At 64.4% G+C, this 18998-nt stretch overlaps 1 protein-coding gene across 3 annotated transcripts; it reads left to right on the top strand.

The window, feature by feature from the left end:
* Positions 1 to 140: 140 nt before the first annotated feature.
* TRAF7 (TNF receptor associated factor 7) lies at positions 141 to 17901 on the top strand. Of its 3 annotated transcripts, none has more exons than XM_025275001.2 (21): positions 141 to 283; positions 7761 to 7876; positions 8137 to 8194; positions 9673 to 9764; positions 12064 to 12180; positions 12587 to 12679; positions 12821 to 12854; positions 13359 to 13542; positions 13648 to 13776; positions 14531 to 14748; positions 14825 to 14898; positions 15076 to 15124; positions 15201 to 15328; positions 15518 to 15600; positions 16222 to 16261; positions 16383 to 16499; positions 16576 to 16698; positions 16832 to 16951; positions 17040 to 17171; positions 17255 to 17374; positions 17541 to 17901. In XM_025275001.2, the coding sequence occupies exons 2-21, from the start codon at positions 7799 to 7801 to the stop codon at positions 17553 to 17555; spliced, it is 2004 nt and encodes a 667-aa protein (XP_025130786.1). In that variant the 5' UTR covers positions 141 to 283; positions 7761 to 7798; the 3' UTR covers positions 17556 to 17901. The 3 variants fall into 3 exon arrangements, with proteins under 3 accessions (XP_025130786.1, XP_025130784.1, XP_025130785.1); XM_025274999.2 differs by having other exon boundaries at positions 142 to 283; positions 13648 to 13782; XM_025275000.2 differs by lacking the exon at positions 141 to 283 and adding an exon at positions 5530 to 5743 and having other exon boundaries at positions 13648 to 13782.
* The last annotated feature ends 1097 nt before the right edge of the window (positions 17902 to 18998 follow it).

Raw genomic sequence — 18998 nt, 5'->3', positions numbered from 1 at the left:
TGACGGAAATACCCAGCCAATCAGAGCCCGATCTGCAACATAGAGTGATTCCGAAGCCACCAATCCATCCCTGCGACGTCGGAGCCGCCGGAAGTCGTAGTTCCTGAGGGGCCGAGGGGAAGGCGGCCGCCTGGGGCCGCGAGAGCCGGGGAACTACAATTCCCGGCGGGCAGCGCGCCGGCGCGCTTCCGGCTCGAGCGGCCCGTCCCTTCCCCGGCCGGCGGCCGAGGGGGCACGATGAGGCGAGAGGGTGGCGCTCCCGTTCTCGAGCGTCCAAGGGCGGGTGAGTGTCCGCGCGGCGTGCCGGGCCCGGGGCTCGCTCCTTCGGTCCGCGCGGTGGAGCGAGGGGCCCGGCGTTTGGGGCCCCGGGAAGGGTTCGGGCCTGGGGGGCGGGGCTCAGGCGCGCCGGGGTTTCCCTCGTCCGTGCGTTTGTCTGTCTGTCAGCTGGGCCATCGCTCGCTCCTCTCCTCCGTTCTTTTCTTTATTCGCTCCTTCTTCCTCCGTTTACGGCTCGCCGTTGGGTGCCCAGCACTGTCACAGGCGCGGGGAGAGTGCGGAGAGCGAGACCCCAGTTCTCCTGTACTCTTCTCGAGGAGGATTTTTCAGCCTCGCCCCTCTTGGCACTTCGTGCCCATCGTCACTGCCCGCTGTGCCTTGTAGCGTGTTGATCACTATCCCTGGGCTCCACCCACCAGATGCCAGTAGCCTCCCTCGCCCCCGGTATGACAACCAAAAATGTCTCCAGCCATTTCCAAGCGTCCCCCCTTTTCAGAACCGGTGATTGGGGGTCCCTCCACAATACACAGACACAGTCATGAGGATCTGTGACAGGTGCTATGAAAAACGGAAAGAAGCGAGAAAGAGACAGTACTGGGGGCTCCTGAAGGGCTTGAGGAGGGGCACCTCCAGCAAGCAGCCTGTCCTGGGAAGTTGCTGGAAAAGCGTGTTGGGCAGAGACAAGGGACTGCAAAGGCCCAGGATGAGAAAGCTCAGAGGATGCCAGCGGGTTCTGGCGATGGGGTGAGAGGTGAAGCGGTAAGGCCAGGCCAGAGTGCAGGATGGAGGCTGCGCGGTGCTCACAAGGGAGGCTGTTGGGGAACTCGAGCACAGGAGAGCCGGGGTCAGGTTTGTCTAGTCAAGCGCCTCTGGTTGTGTGCGGAGGATGGACTGCTGGCTTCTCTGGGGAAGGAGAGCGTGAGAAGGCTGGATTGTGTGTATCGGGGAAGGGGGGGTTCCTCTTCTAATCCTCACTTGGGTCTGGCTGCCTGGGCCAGGTTATCTTGAGCCAGGTCAGGACGGTCAGCTGGGGCTGAGTCTGGGGTCCTGCTCTTGGTGGGGGGGGGGAGGGTTTCCACCCCACTGTGCTATGTCCCTTGCTTAGAGCTTTGTGCTGCTCATCAGTGTCCCCTTCTCCCATCCCTCAGACCTCTCCTCATGTACACACAGGCCCCCTCTCCTGGGGGCTGCCTTTGGCAAGCATGTGGCATCTCTCTTCCACATTTCTTTTCTTTGGGCCTCTCGCTTCCCACCGGAGAAGGCAGTGGCACCCCACTCCAGTACTTTTGCCTGGAAAATCCCTTGGACGGAGGAGCCTGGTGGGCTGTAGTCCATGGGGTCGCTAGAGTCGGACACGACTGAGCGACTTCACTTTCACTTTTCACTTTCATGCATTGGAGAAGGAAATGGCAACCCACTCCAGTGTTCTTGCCTGGAGAATCCCAGGGACGGGGGAGCCTGGTGGGCTGCCGTCTATGGGGTCGCACAGAGTCGGACACGACTGAAGCGACTTAGCAGCAGCAGCAGCTCCCTTGCCACACCTCTCCTCCTCTCTGTCATAAATCCCGCCTTGCACTGCTCTGGGCATCCAGCTGCTCCATGGAAACCCTAGTCCCTGTGTCTTGAGGTGTCTGCATGCTATAACAGCACCGCCTCCAGGAAGCCGGACCCTCCTCCCTCGGAGCAGGAAGAGCCGGGACCTGGGCTACCTGGTTGATAAGAGCCCAGCCGGGAAGGAGGAGCTTGAGCTGAGGTTCTCTGTGGTGTGACTCCACTATGGTTGCGTGTCATGATACCTCTGGAAACAAATGAAAAAGATCACGGTCTTTAGCGTTGCCTAACGGTGGACAGGAACACCTGGAAAAGTGCCTTTGGCAGGTTGAGCAGCTCAGTGGTACTTCTGACCCTCTGCCTCCTCTCCGCCCCCTGCTCAGGCTCCTGGCTTCTCCAGAGTCGGGTGTGAACCTTGGCCAGTTGGCTTGACAAAGGAATAGGCAGTTTGGGAAATGGAGGAGGATGTGGCTGAAGGGCCTGAGCCACTTTGGAGGCTTCGGCTGCCCAGACACGGTGATCCAGCCTCTTGCTGGCTTGGGGAGGGGCTGGTTTACCTGCAAGGTGGGGCTCCTTGGTTTGCTGGCCACCACAGAGGAAGCAGAAGGAACAGGACTTTGGTCAGCCTCGGCCCTGACCTCTTGCTGGCTGTCTGTGCCTGCGATGACCTTGCAGCTTCTGTTTTCAGTTCTCAAGAAGGAGCTGATGTTTGTGGAGCCTTCGTTGCTAACTCACGTGGCATCTCTCACAGTTCTTTCCAGACTTGGGTGGAGCCAGTCCATTTAACGGGTGAAGAAACCTGAGGACCAGGCAGGCACACAACTTGCCCGAAGTTGCACACTTGCCAAGTGGCAGAGGTGGGGTTTGAACTCAGGTCTTCCTGAGCCTAGCACTTGCGGGTGGGCACCCAGCATTTCAGGCCTCTAGCTGGCTCACGCGGGGGGATCCATGAAGACAGACCACCAATCCCTCTCAGCTGATGTCCTCAGTGTCCCCGTGTGCTAGTCCTGAGTCTGAAGAGATGGTCGCTCCCCAGGGGAGCGTCGAGTCAGGTGGGGCTGGTGCTGACGCCACTGTGCACACCTGACCCTTAGCCGCTTGGGCAGGAGGAGGTGGGCTGTCTGAAAGTCTTTTGGGGGATGGACATTCCCAGGAGCCCCCGGGAGCAAGGAGGAGCATCCCAGCAGACACCAGGACTGGAGGGGTGTGCCTGAGGGCTGAGGGGCGTGGGCTGGTCACCTCCAGACCCAGATCTGGCCCAGGGCCTGCATGCCCTCCCCGACTTCCACTGGGAAGCAAGAAGGAGGAAACCCAGGAGACGGAAGCCACACAGGGAGCAATGAGACCACAGCCAGGGGAGCCTGGAGGTGCACACGGGGCCCAGGGACTACCAGCCACTTGGCTCTTAGGTCAAGGCCCCGGGCCTGTCTCCACGAGTTTAGACCCCTGATTTAGGACAGCCGTTGGGGCTTGCTGGGCCCTGTGGTGGAGGGAGGGTGTGGGCAGGAAAAAGCAGCCCTGCAGCTGGACACTGAGAGAGGAGGATGAATGCCACCTCTCTCCCTGCACTGGATCTGGCAAGCCCCTTCCTCCAGGAAGCCCTCTGGATGTCCCCCAGGTTGGGCCAGGCCCTGACCTCATACATGGTCCTCAGATATGGGGAAGAAAGGATTGGGGGGGATGAGGCTGGCCCCCAGGGCAGGTGGGGACGGGAAGGCATTTCCATTGCCAAGTAGAGGTTAAGGCTGGGCTGTGGTGCAGGAGGGGCTGGGCAGGCTGGAGAGGCTGCCCCTGGACAGGAAAGGCCAGGAGGCTGGGTGGAGGAGGCAAGGGGGCAGAGCCCTGGGGAGGGCAGGCCACAGCAGGTGTCTCGGGCTGCTCTGAAACCTCCGTGGAGTCTGGGCTGTGGGTGCCAGGGGCAGGATGGAGAGTAGAGGGCAAAGGCCTGGGCTAAGCACTGGGAGGGAAGGTGGCTGGGCAGGTGCCAGACCAGGGTGTGCTGGGGTCCGAGGGGACCCCTGACAGTCACAGCCTGCCTGTCTGGGATGGAAAAAGCATATTAAGGAGACGCAGGGAACAGTGACGGGAAGTGTGTGTAGCTTTGCTATGGCAACCGGGCCTGTCTCTATAGGACTTGGCAGCCTGGCCTGGGCTTGGGCCAGGGGGCCCCGGGGCAGGGCTTACCTGGGGCTGTGTGGTCTGCAGGTGAGGCCAAGGCTGCACACAGAGCTCCTCGGAGCCACCTACCCCCCTCCCTGGGGTAGTCAGCATCAAATGTGTGGCTTAATGGCGTTTGGAGGCCAGTCCACTGCCTGCTGTCTCAGCACGTGCTGTTCAGGGGACCCCACCACACCCGCTGCTTGGGCTATTGGAGCAGCTGTCTCGAGGCGGATCTCGACCTCGTCTGGCCACCCTACTGACCATGGCTGCCCCCACAGCCCTCTGGGTATTTCCCGAGAGGAAGGGGCGTCATGTCCCACACTCCTGAAGGGGACGCCCCAGCAGATCCCTTTGGGCTCCCTCCCGGGGGGCTGATCAGAGGAGTGGGCGGGGGGCTTTCCTGAAGCCGGGTGGATGGAGAAGTTCAGGAGCTGGGGCATTTGGGGCAAATTTCTAGTTCCTCATTGGGCAGTGAGTGCACCCCAGGCCCCAGGATACCCTTAGACATGGGTATGGGTGGCCAAGGACCCCTGGGTGTTGACACCCGCTCAGGCGAGGCAGGGGAGGGGCTCTTCTTGGTTCCCCAGTCCTACAGCCTCACCCCAGGTGGACACCCTATTTCCATCAGGACTGGGGTCTTTCTCAGGGATAAGATCTCTGAATCCAGCCCCGAGACTGTGCTGAGGTGCCTTGGCCAGGAAGGAGGGAGGGTGAGGGGGAGCACTTTCTGGCCCTCCCCTACCCTGGGTGGGGTCTCCCTGGTCTGCCAGCCCGCAGCTTTTCCCAGTTTATCAAGGGCCAGGTTCTGGCGTGGGTGAGGATTCTCACTCTCTGTTGACAACGTCCTGCCTGTCTAGGAGCCTCAGGCTGACTGTGGGGTGGGGAAGGGGCCTCCTCCCCTCGGGCCAGGGCACACCCCCTGGGCTGGCCTCCATGGAGCCCCAGCCCACAGAGTGCTGAGCTGTGCTCTTGCGTTTCTGGGGTTTTGGCCTCCAGGAAGAGGATACTGGGGAGGACTGTTATTACAAAATGCAGCCCCTGGAGGGCCTGAGGGCGGGCTGGGGGGCATCTCACTCAATTCCAAGAAGCTCTGGATGCAATCTCAGCGTTCCGGGTGGGCGGGGCGAGCAGGGTGCCCCACCATCTGGGGTGAGCAGGGTGGGCGGGGCGACAGTCCCCTCCCTCCCGCCCCCGCACGCCATCCAGGGTGCATGAGTGGGTGGGGCGGAAGGGTTCCCCCCACCATCCAGGGCTCACGGGTGGACCAGGTAGACAGAGTACCCCCACCGTCCAGGGCGCACGGGTGGGCAGGACGACCGAGGTCCCCCATCATCCAGGGCCGGGGCGGTGCACTGAACCCCGTGAACTGGGAAGTGATTCCCTCCGTCCTTCCCTCTCTCAACCCGGCTCACGGGGCCAGTCCTGTCCGGTCCGTCCCCTGCCGGGTCCTGTGTCATTGCCCCGCCTGACCCTATTGGCTGTCTGGGGACTTTCCGGCTGATTTGCATGTTGCCTGCAAGTCCTGCGTGCCTTTCTGTTTACTTCACATCGGAGCGGGACAGCCAGACCGCCGCTGCAACAGGCGCTCAGGCAACCTGCACCCCCCGAAGGGGCGGGCAGGCTGGCTGTGGCCTGGGGGGAGCGCCTGCCAGGGTCACGGCCGCCCGGACGGTGGGCGCCACTCTCTGCAGCCGGCAGCCGGCCTCGTGGCCCTGGGGAGCTTGCAGCGGAGGGAGCAGATGATTGTAAAATCCAGGTCAGTGTCAGCCGCGGATTCCCCCAAAGGGGTGGAGCGCTTTGAGCGGATGGGTTGAGTGCTGGCGCTGGTTGGGCCTCACGCAGCTACAGCCCAGTGGCCTTACTCCTAGCAGGGCAGCCCCCAGGACTTCCTACTTAATAGGGAGACCCACAGGGGTGCTGGAGGTGGGCTTCCAGAGCCCCTGTTACCCCCTAGAGAAGAAGCCACAGAGAAGGGGGGGTGGGGGGGGCAAGCCCTTTGAGTCACAGCAGGGCCAGCAGCAGGCAGGAGGGGGAGGCTTTGGCCAAGCTCTGGGGACACCTCAGGCACTCAGAGCCCTGCAGGCGGGCGAGGTGCCTCATGGCAATGCCACCTGTGGGGGCTGAGAGCCACCGTGTCAAGGCCTGAGTCTCAAAACTTGGGCCTGTGGCGAGAGGTGGTCTTTGGAGGGGTGCAGCTGGGGAGAAGTGAGGAGAGCTTTAGAGCCAACCCCTCCCTGCTGTCCTGCCGGGTGGGCCCCAGGGCATACTTCTTGGCCGTTGTGGGGGGCGTGGTTGTCGCTGGATGGGCCAGGTCAGGAGAGCCTGGTGTGGAAAGTGCCAGAACCAACTGGACTGTGCCTTGCTGTCTGCTGGACTCACATGGGGGGCATAGAGCATCTCCTACCTTCTCGTGGGGGGCTGGGTTGTCCTTCCCCTTGGAGCCTTGGGGTCCTGCAGGACCCCCAGACCACCAGATGGGCCCCTGCCTGCCCTGCAACATGGGGAGAGCCATTCCTAATGCTGGTCTGATGGCTGGACTGGGCGCCGGGCGATGAGCCTGTGGTGCATGTCCAGGGGAGGCTGCTGGAGGTCTCCCAAGGTGCAGAGCTCATGCGGGCCTGGTGAAGGGGCCTGGGAGTGTGGCCTTCCTCCCTGTGCAGGGCTCTCAACACAGCCGACTGCCGTGGGGGACATGGTGCTCCTGGCTGCAGACTCAGCAGGTCCTGATGTCAGGCACACTGCTCTGGGGGGGGGGCGGGTGGAGTCTGCTGATATGGCTACCTCAGTTCAGTTCAGTTCAGTCACTCAGTCTTGTCGACTCTTTGCAACCCCATGGACTGCAGCATGCCAGGCCTCCCTGTCCATCACCAACTCGCAGAGCTTACTCAAACTCAGGTCCATGGAGTTGGTGATGCCTTCCAACCATCATCCTCTGTCGCCCCTTTCTCCTTCTGCCTTCCATCTTTCCCAGCATCAGAGTCTTTTCCAGTGAGTCATTTCTTCACATCAGATGGCCCTGTCAGGGTGGGCACTATCTTGGGAGTGGAGCTGCCCTCCCGGAGGGCCCGTCTTCTGTGGGCGGCTGACGGGATCTGCTTACACCCAGGCCTGGCTAGCTCTCCCTGGGCCCACCCTAGCTCCTCTCTTATTGGGTGGGAGTCCCCAGAAACCAGGGGTGATGCCCACAGCACCGTCTCTCTGCTACCTGCTTACCCCGGCCCTTGAGATTGAGTCCCTCTGGGGGGCAAGCAGAGTCATGCTCTGTTCCTGGGGTGGGTGACCTGCACACCATCAAGAGCCTGAGCTCTGCGCTCCTCTCCTGCCTGAAGGGGCTTTCTGTGTGTGGTGTGGCTGGTGAGGGGCGGGGCACCACCCAACAGGTCCCCTGGGGCGTGGCCACACCTGCCCTGGCAGGAAATAGCCTGAGGCTGGCCCAGCCTTGGCCCCAGGGGCATCCTGACCTTGGACCCCTAGGAGCAGACAGAGCAGGAGTGAGGGGGTGGGTGGCAGAGCTGGCTGGCTTTTCCCAAGGGCTAAGCCTTGGAGCAAGGTGGAACTGAGCACCAGCTCCTGCTGCCCCACCCCCCCACCCCCGGGCCTCCTCCTTCCCTCCGGCCTGTCTACACCTGGGGCAGGTGGGAGGGGAGGGGGCTTTGACTGCAGGAACCCACCCTTGTTGGGATTGGTGGTGGAGCCAGGCCGGCGGAGCAGCCCTGCCAACCAGCGGGGCTTGGGCCACCATCTGGAGCCCTGTGTCTGTGTTCTGCCCACAGGGGACGCCGCCCGAGGAGCCTGGATGCCGCTCTAGAGCATGAGCTCGGGCAAGGGCGCCCGCTACAACCGCTTCTCCGGGGGGCCGAGCAACCTTCCCACCCCAGACACTGCCGGGGTGAGGGCCAACCCCAGGGAGGGTCGCCTCTGGGCACGCCTCGTGCTCACCCCACACGCCCAGGGCCCCAGGGGGCTTTCGGGAACACCCAGTCCATCCCTGGAGGTCCCTCGGGTGGGCTGTGCCATGTGTGTGGTTGGTGTGTCTGCGAGTGTGTGTGCACGTGGGCTCCTTAGTGGGACAGCGTGTCAGCCCGTATCCACGTGTGTGGCCACATCCTCCGCGGGGTCGGGGCCGAGTCATGTTCATTCTCTCTCCAGACCAGAATGGAAACCACGTTCGGGCCCGCCTTTTCGGCTGTCACCACCATCACAAAAGGTGAGCCTGGGAGCCCAGACCAGCCTGGGCCAGGGAAGCAGTCCGCCATCCCGCTGCCTGCCCCCAGGTCCCCCTACACCTCCTCGCAGAGCCCTACCCACCGCCTCTCTGAGTGGGCACCATTTCACACCCCGTCCCTGATCAAGTGACCCCTGACTCATCCCAGCCCAGGCTCTTAGGGTCGGGCTCAGGGACAGGCCGGGCCTGGGACGGTGGCAGAACAGACTCCTGGGCTCCTTCCTGGAGTCCGGTCCCTTGGGGAGCCCCCAGCGTGTGTGTCTGGGAGGTGGGGAGGAACCAGCACACGAAGGCACAGCCTCTTCCCTGGAGATGGCACGTGGCCCCTCCGGGCAGGACTGCTCGTCCTTCTGCCTCTTCAGGGCTCTGCCTCTCCTCTCAGCACACGCGTGCGTGCTAAGTCACCTCAGCCGTGTCCAACTCCGTGACCCCATGGACTGTAGCCCACCAGGCTCCTCTGTCCTTGGGATTGTCCAGGCAAGAACACTGGGGTGGGTTGCCATGCCCTCCTCCACGGGGTCTTCCCCACCCAGGGATTGAACCCATGTTTGCTATGGCTCCTGCATTGCCAGCAGGTTCTTTACCACTGAGCGAGTGGGAAGCTCCACCTTAGAGTGCACCAGCTGCTAATTAAAGTAGCGTTTTAGCTGCTTCTCCAGGATTTTCTCTGGATACACTTGGTGGCGGGGCCGCCAGCCCACCGCGCATGTCTGCTGGCTCAGGATCCTTGCTTCTGCCAAGTGACCCCCCCACCTGGGGGCTCTAAAAGAGCCCTCTTTTTTTTCCTTAGATGTTCTTTTCTGAGGGAAAAGCAAATACACATCCCCCCCACCCGCATCTCTTGGGTCTCTGATTTCTCATCTGCCTTTAGAAGCTGCGTGGCACACTGCCTTGGCAGACAAGAGCTCCCAGGCAGAGGCCCACGGGGCCTGTCCCACCCAGCACCCCCTCAGTGTCTGGGCGGGGCAGAGCCAGCGACCAGGCCTGACCAGCTGCCCCGCCCAGGCTGTCTGATTCCAGGCAGGGACCCAGGGCCACTCACAGGGCAGCCCACTAAAGCCTGGATTGTGCACCCATGCCTTTGGGGCTGTTGTGACGTCTGGGCCCGGCTGGGCCCGAGACCAGTGGGGGCCACTGTGCACCTCCGGCTGCTGCCTGCAGCAACTCAGAGGGGAACCCCTGTTCCCACATGGACCCCTGCCCAGTGCCTTCTCTGGGCAGCTGGGGTGACAGGCAGGAGGAGGTGGGTGGGGAGGGGCCTGGACCACCAGGCTGCTGTACCAGCTGAGGGGCCGCAGACCTCTCTGCCTGGGGGCGGCAGCAGGGGACGGGGGGCTTCTAGGCTCAGTGCCGGGGCTGTCCGGGGCGGCCCCCGCCTGGCCCACGTGCAGAGGCCTCCGTGGCCCGCCCCGGCGGTCCGGCCTCCCCGCACAGCCCACCGTGGCCCTTTCTCTTTGCAGCCGATGGGACCAGCACATACAAACAGCACCGCAGGACGCCCTCTTCCTCCAGCTCCCTGGCCTACTCCCCGCGGGATGAGGAGGACAGCATGGTAGGTCTGCACCGCGCTCCTCTCTGCCCTCGGGAGCAGGCCTGGCAAGAGAGAGGCCCAGGAGGAGCTGAAGGTGGAGGCTTAGCTGCAGGGAGTGCCTCGAGCTCAGGGGTGAGGGTGGAGAGAGCGGTGAGGCCAGGGCCCAGCGCGGTGACACTCCAAGACCTGAGCCCTTGTGGCCGGGTTTCCAGAGGGGTGAGGGGCGGCTGGGCTGGGGGGTGTGGTGCCCGCAGGTCTGGACGTTTGACTCCCTCTTGTGGGGGTGGTAGGAGCCACGGAAGGTTCATTCAGGAGGGTGACCAGGTCTGATCCCCATCTTTGAAGCTTTCTCTCCTACTGAGCGGAGACTGTGTGTGTGGGTTGCTGGGTGCAAGCAGGGGCCCTGAGCCTGGGGGTCCTGATCACAGACAGGAGTCAGCAGGTAGGCCCGGGCGGGGGTTACCGATTTAGGGGTTTGGGGCAGAGTTGGAGCTGGCTGTCAGTGCCCAGGCAGTGGGCCCAGGGTCACAGTGGCCATTCCCTGCCAGTCTGCCCACTGGCCCTTTGCTAGGCTCTGGGGCTGCAAGGGGAAGCAAAGGTGGGCCTGGGTAGCGGGCCTGGGGTGCAGTCACCCTCGGGCTCTCACCCTCGCCCACCTCTCTGGGCTGCCCCTGCTTTGCCTCGGACCTCCCTCTGGCCAGCTGTCCAGCCCTGCTAGCCCCCCAGCACCCAAGCTTTCTCCTCAGTGGCCAGCCTTTGTTTTCTGTTTAATAGGAAAAAAAAAAAGTATTTCTAATTATTCAAAAAACACGCTCATGTGCCCAGAACAGCAGTAGGCCCTCCCCAAGCACTCGCCCCCTCCCCTGGGCTCTGCCTGCCTCTGTGTCTGGGGCCCATGACGTGCCCAGGGCCTGTGATGTGCCCGAAAACTGTGACGTGTCTGGCGCCTGTGACGTGCCCAGGGCCCGTGACGTGTTCATGGAGCAAGGCTGGAAGCAGTAGGCCTGCCTGCCCGGCTGGGCCTTGAGGACAGTGGATTCCCTGTGGTGTCTGAAATCCTTGGGTTTTGGCGGCTTCTGGATGCGGGCACGTGTTGTGAGGGCCCGGAGCCACGGCCACCGGGACACCAGGTCTTTGGCGGCTGTCGGGCCCCCCAGGCCACGCCCGCTGCTGGCCCTGAGGAGCTGGGCCTTCCCTGGCCCTGAGATTTGGGGCCAGCGGCCCTGCCCCCGGCCCAGGCCTGCAGCCGCCCCTGCACTCAGGGGGAGTGGGGTCCCCACAGCGGGCAGGTGGCCCGGGGGAGAGAGCCTGGCCAGCCCACGTGCTTGGCCCCGCTCCCACCTGGACCTGTTCTCGCCCTCTGGTTTCCATTGCTGCCCTGGGGATGGTTTGACTCACTTCCTCTGACTTTCCCCTCTTGCTCCTCACGTGGCGTTTCCATGCAAACGTGCCACTTGGGCTGCCGGGTGCTGCCCTGGTGAGGGAGGTGCCTGTCTGTGGGCATGCTGGGCACACGGATCTCTGCTGCCCACTACCTGGCCAGTCTCCCTGGGCCCGCAGGGGTCTTGTGCCTCGGGCTGGTGCGGAGGGGACCCTTCCAACTGTCCATGCACCCGCCGCGGCTCGGAAGGAGGCAGCCGGGCCCAGAGGGGCTGGTGGGCTGGGCGTGGAGGCAGGCAGTTTATGGCTCTTGAATGAGGCTTCGGGAGGGTGAGAGAGGAGCATGGGAGTGACTGGAGCAGTTGCTCTCGTAGGATCTCTCCTGGAGGATTCTGGGCCCCGAAGGAAAGAAGGGACGGTGCCCCTTGTCCTGGCGCACCCCTCCTTGTATCTCTGGAGGCTCAGGCAGAGTCCAGCACCTGTGCCCCTCCCCCCTGCTCTCAGAGGCTGGGCTGGGGTTTGGTGGGGGTGTCCACCCTCCCTCGGGAGCCTCCCTGGCCTGGGCTACTGTCCCCAGGCAGGACAGCCCGTGGGCCCCTGGAGCCCCGCAGCCAGCCTTCCAGCCCCTCCCTCCGCCACTCGGGGGGCCGTGGCCACCCCCGCCCCGGGATTGGCTGGTGGAGGTGCCCCCTCTGCGGCCCACATTCCCTCACGGGAAGCAGGAAGCAGGCCGAGCGTGTCCTCGTAGAATTGAATAGCAGGAAGTCTCTCCATTTACACAAAGAAAGTTGGCAGACGTGAGCGGGCGTCCCGACTGCAGGGCCAGGACCGTGGGGCCGGCAACGCGCCTTCAGCACACTGGGGACTGGGCTGGCGCCCGCTGGGCCAGGGGTCCGGGTCTGGCCCTCCCGCCTGCTGACGGTCAGCCCCCTGCCCGCAGCCCCCTATCAGCACGCCTCGCCGCTCCGACTCGGCCATCTCTGTGCGCTCCCTGCACTCCGAGTCTAGCATGTCCCTCCGCTCCACGTTCTCGCTGCCGGAGGAGGAGGAGGAGCCGGTAGGTGTGGCCGGTGGGGGCCCCTCCCCGTGCCGGGCGGTGGGGGCCCCTTCCCCTGAGGCTCCCCGTCCGCACAGGTCCACATCGGGGACTCGGGGGCCCAGGCTGGGTCCCCCAGGCACGTTCTTCTCACTCCCTGTCCCAGGGGCTGCCCGGGGACCAGCTTTCGGCAGGAAAGGCGGGGCCCACCCGGGGCCCCTTCTGGTCTGAGTCCCAGGGAGAGGGTGGGCACAGCTGGAGGGCCTCTCCACGCGCAAGTCCCCTCGAGCCCTAGGCCTCAGTGGGCTCCCCTCAGGACGCACCCCGGCCGAGGTGCTCTCGCCCCAGGAGGGCAGCCCGGCCTGCGGGATGGGGAGCCAGGCGCCCGCAGCCGCGGCGCCCCTCACCCCACCCTGCTTCGCTGCAGGAGCCGCTGGTGTTCGCCGAGCAGCCCTCGGTGAAGCTGTGCTGCCAGCTGTGCTGCAGCGTGTTCAAGGACCCCGTGATCACCACGTGTGGGGTGAGCTGCCCTCCCGGCCTGTGTGCTCGGGGAGCCCCGAACCGTGGGGCACCTGGCCTGGCCGCCCAGCACGTGCCCTCTGCAGCGGGCGAGGGGTGGGGTCCCTGCGGCTGCGCCCCCACCTGCCCGTTGTCCCCACAGCACACCTTCTGCCGAAGATGCGCCTTGAAGTCAGGTAGGACCCTCTCAGCCCAGGCCTGGCCACCCGGGTCCCCAGTGGCGGGGAGGTCCCTCTGGGGAGGTCCGCCCGGGGCCCAGCTCTGATGGAGCCCCCTAGTCCTCCGCCACCAGCAGTTCCTGGGCCAGCGCTCAGGCCAGGCTCGGGGCCTCCCTGCAGTGGGTGTGGGCGAGACCCCCAGGTGCAGCGCCCGCTGTCAGGGCTGCTGGCCCTTTCCACGCTCTGTCCCCAGCCCCCCGGCACTACCCCAGACTCCTGGGTCCACTAAGAGGCCTCTGTCGCCACCGCTCACCTAGTGGTGGTCCCTGGTGGCCCAGCCGAGCGTCCCTTCCTGTTCTGGGAGCCCCAGAGGGGAAGGCAGACGACGGGATGAGGCCCCTGGTGTAGGCTCAGCCCACCGGGCCGGAGAGTAGGCTCCAGGCCCACCGCCCACCAGGGCATGCTCTCCCCGGGGCGGGGCTGGCTGGGCGGGCCATGGGGTCAGCGTGCCCTCCCCCCCAGAGAAGTGCCCCGTGGACAACGCCAAGCTGACGGTGGTGGTGAACAACATCGCGGTGGCCGAGCAGATCGGCGAGCTCTTCATCCACTGCAGGCACGGCTGTCGGGCGGCGGGGGGCGGGAAGCCCTCTGTCTTCGAGGTGGACCCGCGAGGGTGCCCCTTCACCATCAAGCTCAGCGCTCGAAAGTAAGGGCCCCCGTCTGCCCCCAGTCCCCGCCCCCCTGGGGCCCCCGAGAGCTGGGGCCGCTGGAGACTCAACCCGCACGCTGTGCCGCCCGGCCGCCCCTCCAGGGACCACGAGGGCAGCTGTGACTACAGGCCTGTGCGCTGCCCCAACAACCCCAGCTGCCCCCCCCTCCTCAAGATGAACCTGGAGGCCCACCTCAGGGAGTGCGAGCACATCAAGTGTCCCCACTCCAAGTACGGGTGAGTGGGCGGGGCGGGGGCGGGGCCGGCAGGGCGGGGCGGGGCGGGGCGGGGCGGGGCGGGCGCAGTGGGTGGCAGGCCTGAGCACATCAAGTGTCCCCACTCCAAGTACGGTGAGTGGGCGGGGCGGGGGCGGGGCCGGGCGGGCGCAGTGGGCGGCAGGCCTGAGCACATTAAGTGTCCGTGAGGGGGCGGGGTGGGCGCAGGGGGCGGCAGGCCTGGGCTGGCGGTCACGGCCCCTCCTTCAGCAACCCTTGGCTGAGAGCCGCCTGAGTGCCGGGCACTGGGGAGATGGCCTTAGCGGGAGCCACACCGTCGACTGTGTAATTACAAATCGAGGTACAGGTGCTGAGGAGACCCGAGCCCCGTGGGGACACAGCGACCGGGGAGCTGGGGACTGATGCATGCAAGGGCACAAGCCGGGCCCGGACCTGGGAGAGGGCTTCTGGCAGCTGGACCAGCAGCAGCGAGTTGAGAGCAGAGGGGAAAGGGGCCAGCAGAGGCGGCAGCAGCTGGCTCTTCAGGGCGGAAGCCAGTGAGGGGGAGCAGGAGCCCTGGAGGAGCTCTGGGCTGGAGTGCGGCGGCTGGATTGCTGGGGGAGGCAGATCGGGCGGTGGGCGAGCGGCTGTGCACAGGGCAGTGGCCCAGCACAGAAGTGGGGTTTGTGGGAGACTCTTGGGGCTGGAGAGGCAGAGGGAAGGGGCCACCTGGCGGGCAGGTGGGCAGGACAGCTGTCCCATCCCTCCAGGTGCACGTTCATCGGGAACCAGGACACATACGAGACGCACTTGGAGACGTGCCGCTTCGAGGGCCTGAAGGAGTTCCTGCAGCAGACAGACGACCGCTTCCATGAGATGCACGTGGCGCTGGCCCAGAAGGACCAGGAGATTGCCTTCCTGCGCTCCATGCTGGGCAAGCTCTCGGAGAAGATAGACCAGCTGGAGAAGAGTCTGGAGCTCAAGTTCGGTGAGAGCCCGGCCCAGGGGGCGCAGGGGTTCAGCCCTGCCTCTGGGTCCCTGACACCCCCTGCCCTGCCGCTCAGATGTCCTGGATGAAAACCAGAGCAAGCTCAGCGAGGACCTCATGGAGTTCCGGAGGGATGCGTCTATGTTGAATGTGAGCGGGCAGGGGCCACGGGCAGGGCCAGATGCTGGGAGGTGGGTGGGGTGGGGCCCAGCAGGAGGCCTGTTCCCACTCAGGATTAGGTGTCTGTGCTGGGGGGCCCTGCCTGGGGCAGGAAAGGCCATTGGGACCCCACCCACCCCATGCTCTGCTCTGCTCTTGGCCCCACAGGACGAGCTGTCCCACATCAACGCGCGGCTGAACATGGGCATCCTCGGCTGTGAGTGTGGGCCCCCTGTTGCCCGCCCCGCGGTCCCCAGGCCCCCAGACACCTCATACCTCCCGTCTCTCTGCAGCCTACGACCCACAGCAGATCTTCAAGTGCAAGGGAACATTTGTGGGCCACCAGGGCCCCGTCTGGTGTCTCTGCGTCTACTCCATGGGGGACTTGCTCTTCAGTGGGTCCTCTGACAAGACCATCAAGGTGGGTAGCGGCCTGCCCAGGGGCCAGGCAGCCTGGAGCAGCAGGGCTGGGCACAGCACACCAACCTCTGCCAGCTCCAGCCCGTGGACAGGGCTTTCTCTGCTCCCCTGTGCTCACATCATTCGTGCAGTAGTGCCCCTGCCACCGGGCTGGCCCTGCTGGGATCTGCCCTGACCCTGGTTTCTGCAGGTGTGGGACACGTGTACCACCTACAAGTGCCAGAAGACGCTGGAGGGCCATGATGGCATTGTGCTGGCCCTCTGCATCCAGGGGTGAGTGTGGGCGCACGTGTGTCCACTGAGCACAGGGCCCACGTGGACCGTGGCTGCATGTGTCATAGAGTGATTTTGTCTGCCACTCCTGGGACCCTGAGCAGGGCCGAGTCATGGGTGGTGGTACGTGGGGCCTCCGTCTCTGACGCTGTGCATTCCTGAGCAGAGCCCTGACCCCAGAGAGCCTCAGGTGGCCAAGGACAGGCAGGACCGGAGGGGAGGCAGGCTCCTGCTGGCCAACAGGGCCTGGCCACCCCCTGGCCCAGAGTGCCCCTTCTAGACCATCCCTCCTGGAATGTGTCATGAGGCTGTGTGCTGTGGGCGTGAGTGTGTATGTGCGTGTGAGATGCTGGCGCACAGGAAGCAACAGCTTGACTGCCAGCAATGCTAACAAGGGTAATTACCTCCCGCGTCAGCTGTCAGACGCTTGCCAGGCAGGCGCGTCCAAGGTCCTCTTGCTGAGGCGGGAAGACCGAGGCTGGGCTCAAGGAAGCTGTAGTGGTCCTGGCAATGGCCAAGGCCTCTGGTTCCTGGTGGCCAGTGCTCGCTTGGCCCGGCCAGGGCGGTGTCAGCAGGGATGCTGGCTTCTCGCGCCCTGACACCCTGGCTTTGCTTCCCCAGGTGCAAGCTCTACAGCGGCTCGGCCGACTGCACCATCATTGTGAGTGGGGCCGGCGGGCGGGCAGGGGCGGGCCCCACGCATGCCTGAGAGCCCCAGGCACTCTGTGCCACTGGGGCCTGGGCTCGGCAGGGCCTCAGGCTTCGCGCCTGTCTCCCACCAGGTATGGGACATCCAGAACCTACAGAAGGTGAACACGATCCGGGCCCACGACAACCCGGTGTGCACGCTGGTGTCATCACACAACATGCTCTTCAGCGGCTCCCTGAAGGCCATCAAGGTCAGGCCAGGCAGTGTGTGTGCATGCCGGTGCCGGTGCGTGCCCCCCCGGCCTGCACTCACAGCCACTCCCACAGGTCTGGGACATCGTGGGCACAGAGTTGAAGCTGAAGAAGGAGCTCACTGGCCTCAACCACTGGGTGCGAGCCCTGGTGGCCGCCCAGACCTACCTGTACAGCGGCTCCTACCAGACAATCAAGGTGGGCCCCCCGACCCCGAGCCGGCTCCGTCTGCCCTGCCCCCACTGGGCCAGCACAGGGAGGCCCTCACATGCACCCTGGGTCGTGGGTGGGCGGCCTGGCCTGTGACCAAGTGGCCTGCTCTTGCCCATAGATCTGGGACATCCGGACCCTCGACTGCATCCACGTCCTGCAGACGTCTGGCGGCAGCGTCTACTCTATCGCCGTGACCAATCACCACATCGTCTGTGGCACCTACGAGAACCTCATCCACGTAAGAGCGGACGCAGGGGGGCGGCGTCTGGCTCTGGGCCCCTGTCCGCCCCCATCTGTGCCTCTGACCTGCCAGTGCCACCCCCCAGGTGTGGGACATCGAGTCTAAGGAGCAGGTGCGGACCCTGACAGGCCATGTTGGCACCGTGTACGCCCTGGCAGTCATCTCAACGCCAGACCAGACCAAAGTCTTCAGCGCATCCTATGACCGGTCTCTCAGGGTACGAGCTGGCCAAGTGCCTGGAGGGGGCAGCTCAGGGCAGGTGCCAGGCCTGGGCGGTCCTCATGTCCCGTGTGTCCCCAGGTCTGGAGTATGGACAACATGATCTGCACGCAGACTCTGCTGCGTCACCAGGGCAGTGTGACCGCGCTGGCCGTGTCCCGGGGCCGGCTCTTCTCTGGAGCCGTGGACAGCACTGTGAAGGTCAGCACCATGGCTCAGGCCATCCACAAGGGCTGTGTGGGGAAGTGGGAGCGAGGGAGGCAGGTGGGAGCTAGCAGCCTGGGCAGTTGGGGGCAGGTACGGATGGCAGCTGGCTTTGGGGCTGCATGGCCAAAGTGGCACTTGAAATGGAGTCTTCCCCCTGCAGGTGTGGACTTGTTAACAGAATCCACGCTGGGTCTCAGCTTCCTCTGGGCCTCACCTAGGCCTAAGTCCGGTGGGCCACGTGACTGGTCTTGGGGTCTCTGCCTGCCCCATGGGGACTCAGCCAGGCAGGCAGTGCCCTCCCTGCCCTGTGCCCCATGAGCCTCCCTCTGCTTGGCCCTGTCACCGTCACTGCCAGGACAGTGCCCAGCCCATCTGGGTGCCAGGTACGACACTTGCCAGGCCCACCTCCATCCTCACTCCAGATGGACTGTGGGCCTTTTTACTCACCTTTTCTACACTGTTTTTAGACTGTACATAGATTTGATTACTTCTTGATTGAAATAAAAGTTGCACAGACTGTGGCTCTGAGTGGGGATGGTCCTCAGGGAGGGGGGACACCTGAGCACACCGGGGGGCACAGGCACAGGCACTGCCCAGCGGGAGGGAAGCTGGGCAGGGACCACAGAGGTGCCTGTTGACAACCCCGGGATGTGGTCCTGTTGATGGCTGCTTCCCCCTGCCAGGAACAGGCAAGCCCCCCACTTGGCCCAATATGCAACCCCCCACCAAAAAAAAGCCAGGCAGCTCCGTTTTCTGCTGTTTATTGACAGCTGACAGTAGCTCCCTGCCCGGACCCCCCTCCCCACCTGCTAGCCCTGGTCCGGGCCGCCCACTGCAGAGAGGCCAGGCAGATGCCCAGGCCCACCCACCTGGGGATGTGTTAGCATGTGACTGCTGGGAGGGGCCCCACATGCCCAGATACCACCTAGGCAGAACCCCTCCACCCACCCGAATCACAGTCGCTGGTTTTCGGCGTTTTTAATTCTCTTTTTTAAAGAAATGTCAAAGTTGTGCCCAACACACGTGGATCAGCAAACACAACAGAGGAGGCCAGTCAGTACTTTTTGGAGTGGGGGAGGAGAGAGAAGGCGAGAAGGGCCACACGACACGGCCTCGGCCCACGAGCAGAGCGTCTGGGAGCGGGGGTGCGGCGGGCTGGCTGCATGGGGCCAGCTGGGGCCCCCGGGAGGGAGGGTCGGGCATACCCTCACATGTACCACACACAGCCTGGCATGCACGCCCTTCACCCACTGCTGTTACCTGGCTGACACACCCACGCTGTGCACACAGCTCCCTTGGAACCCAGGGGCACTCTCACACCAGCACCCCAGAGAGAGGTGGAACCCTGCCCACTGTCTCCACCGAACGGAGGACACAGCCCAGCGGCGAGCAAGGCACATCCTTCAGGTTCTTCAGACGCAGAGAAGTTAGGAGAGAGATCAGAGGGGAGGCCCTGGCGGAGCACGGACCCCTCCTTGGACCCCAGCCTGTTTGTGCTACTGGGCCAGGGATCTGGCCACTCTGGGACCGAGGGAGGAACGGATAGACAGACAGATGGCCAGGGCCTCTTGACAGCTTTTGTCTTGAACTAGACTCCAGCGTCCTTACAGTTGGTAAA

This window comes from Bubalus bubalis, chromosome 24 (genome assembly GCF_019923935.1).
Source record: "Bubalus bubalis isolate 160015118507 breed Murrah chromosome 24, NDDB_SH_1, whole genome shotgun sequence".
NCBI classification, from domain to species: Eukaryota; Metazoa; Chordata; class Mammalia; order Artiodactyla; family Bovidae; genus Bubalus; species Bubalus bubalis.
This window is presented reverse-complemented; position numbering and strand designations above follow the sequence as displayed.

Coding starts and splice junctions, on each gene's coding strand:
- TRAF7 (XM_025274999.2), top strand. CDS start 7,799: ATGAGCTCGGGCAAGGGCGCCCGCTACAACCGCTTCTCCGGGGGGCCG. Junction 9,765..12,063: donor GGGATGAGGAGGACAGCATG/GTAGGTCTGCAC, acceptor CCCTGCCCGCAG/CCCCCTATCAGCACGCCTCG. Junction 16,262..16,382: donor CGGCCGACTGCACCATCATT/GTGAGTGGGGCC, acceptor GTCTCCCACCAG/GTATGGGACATCCAGAACCT.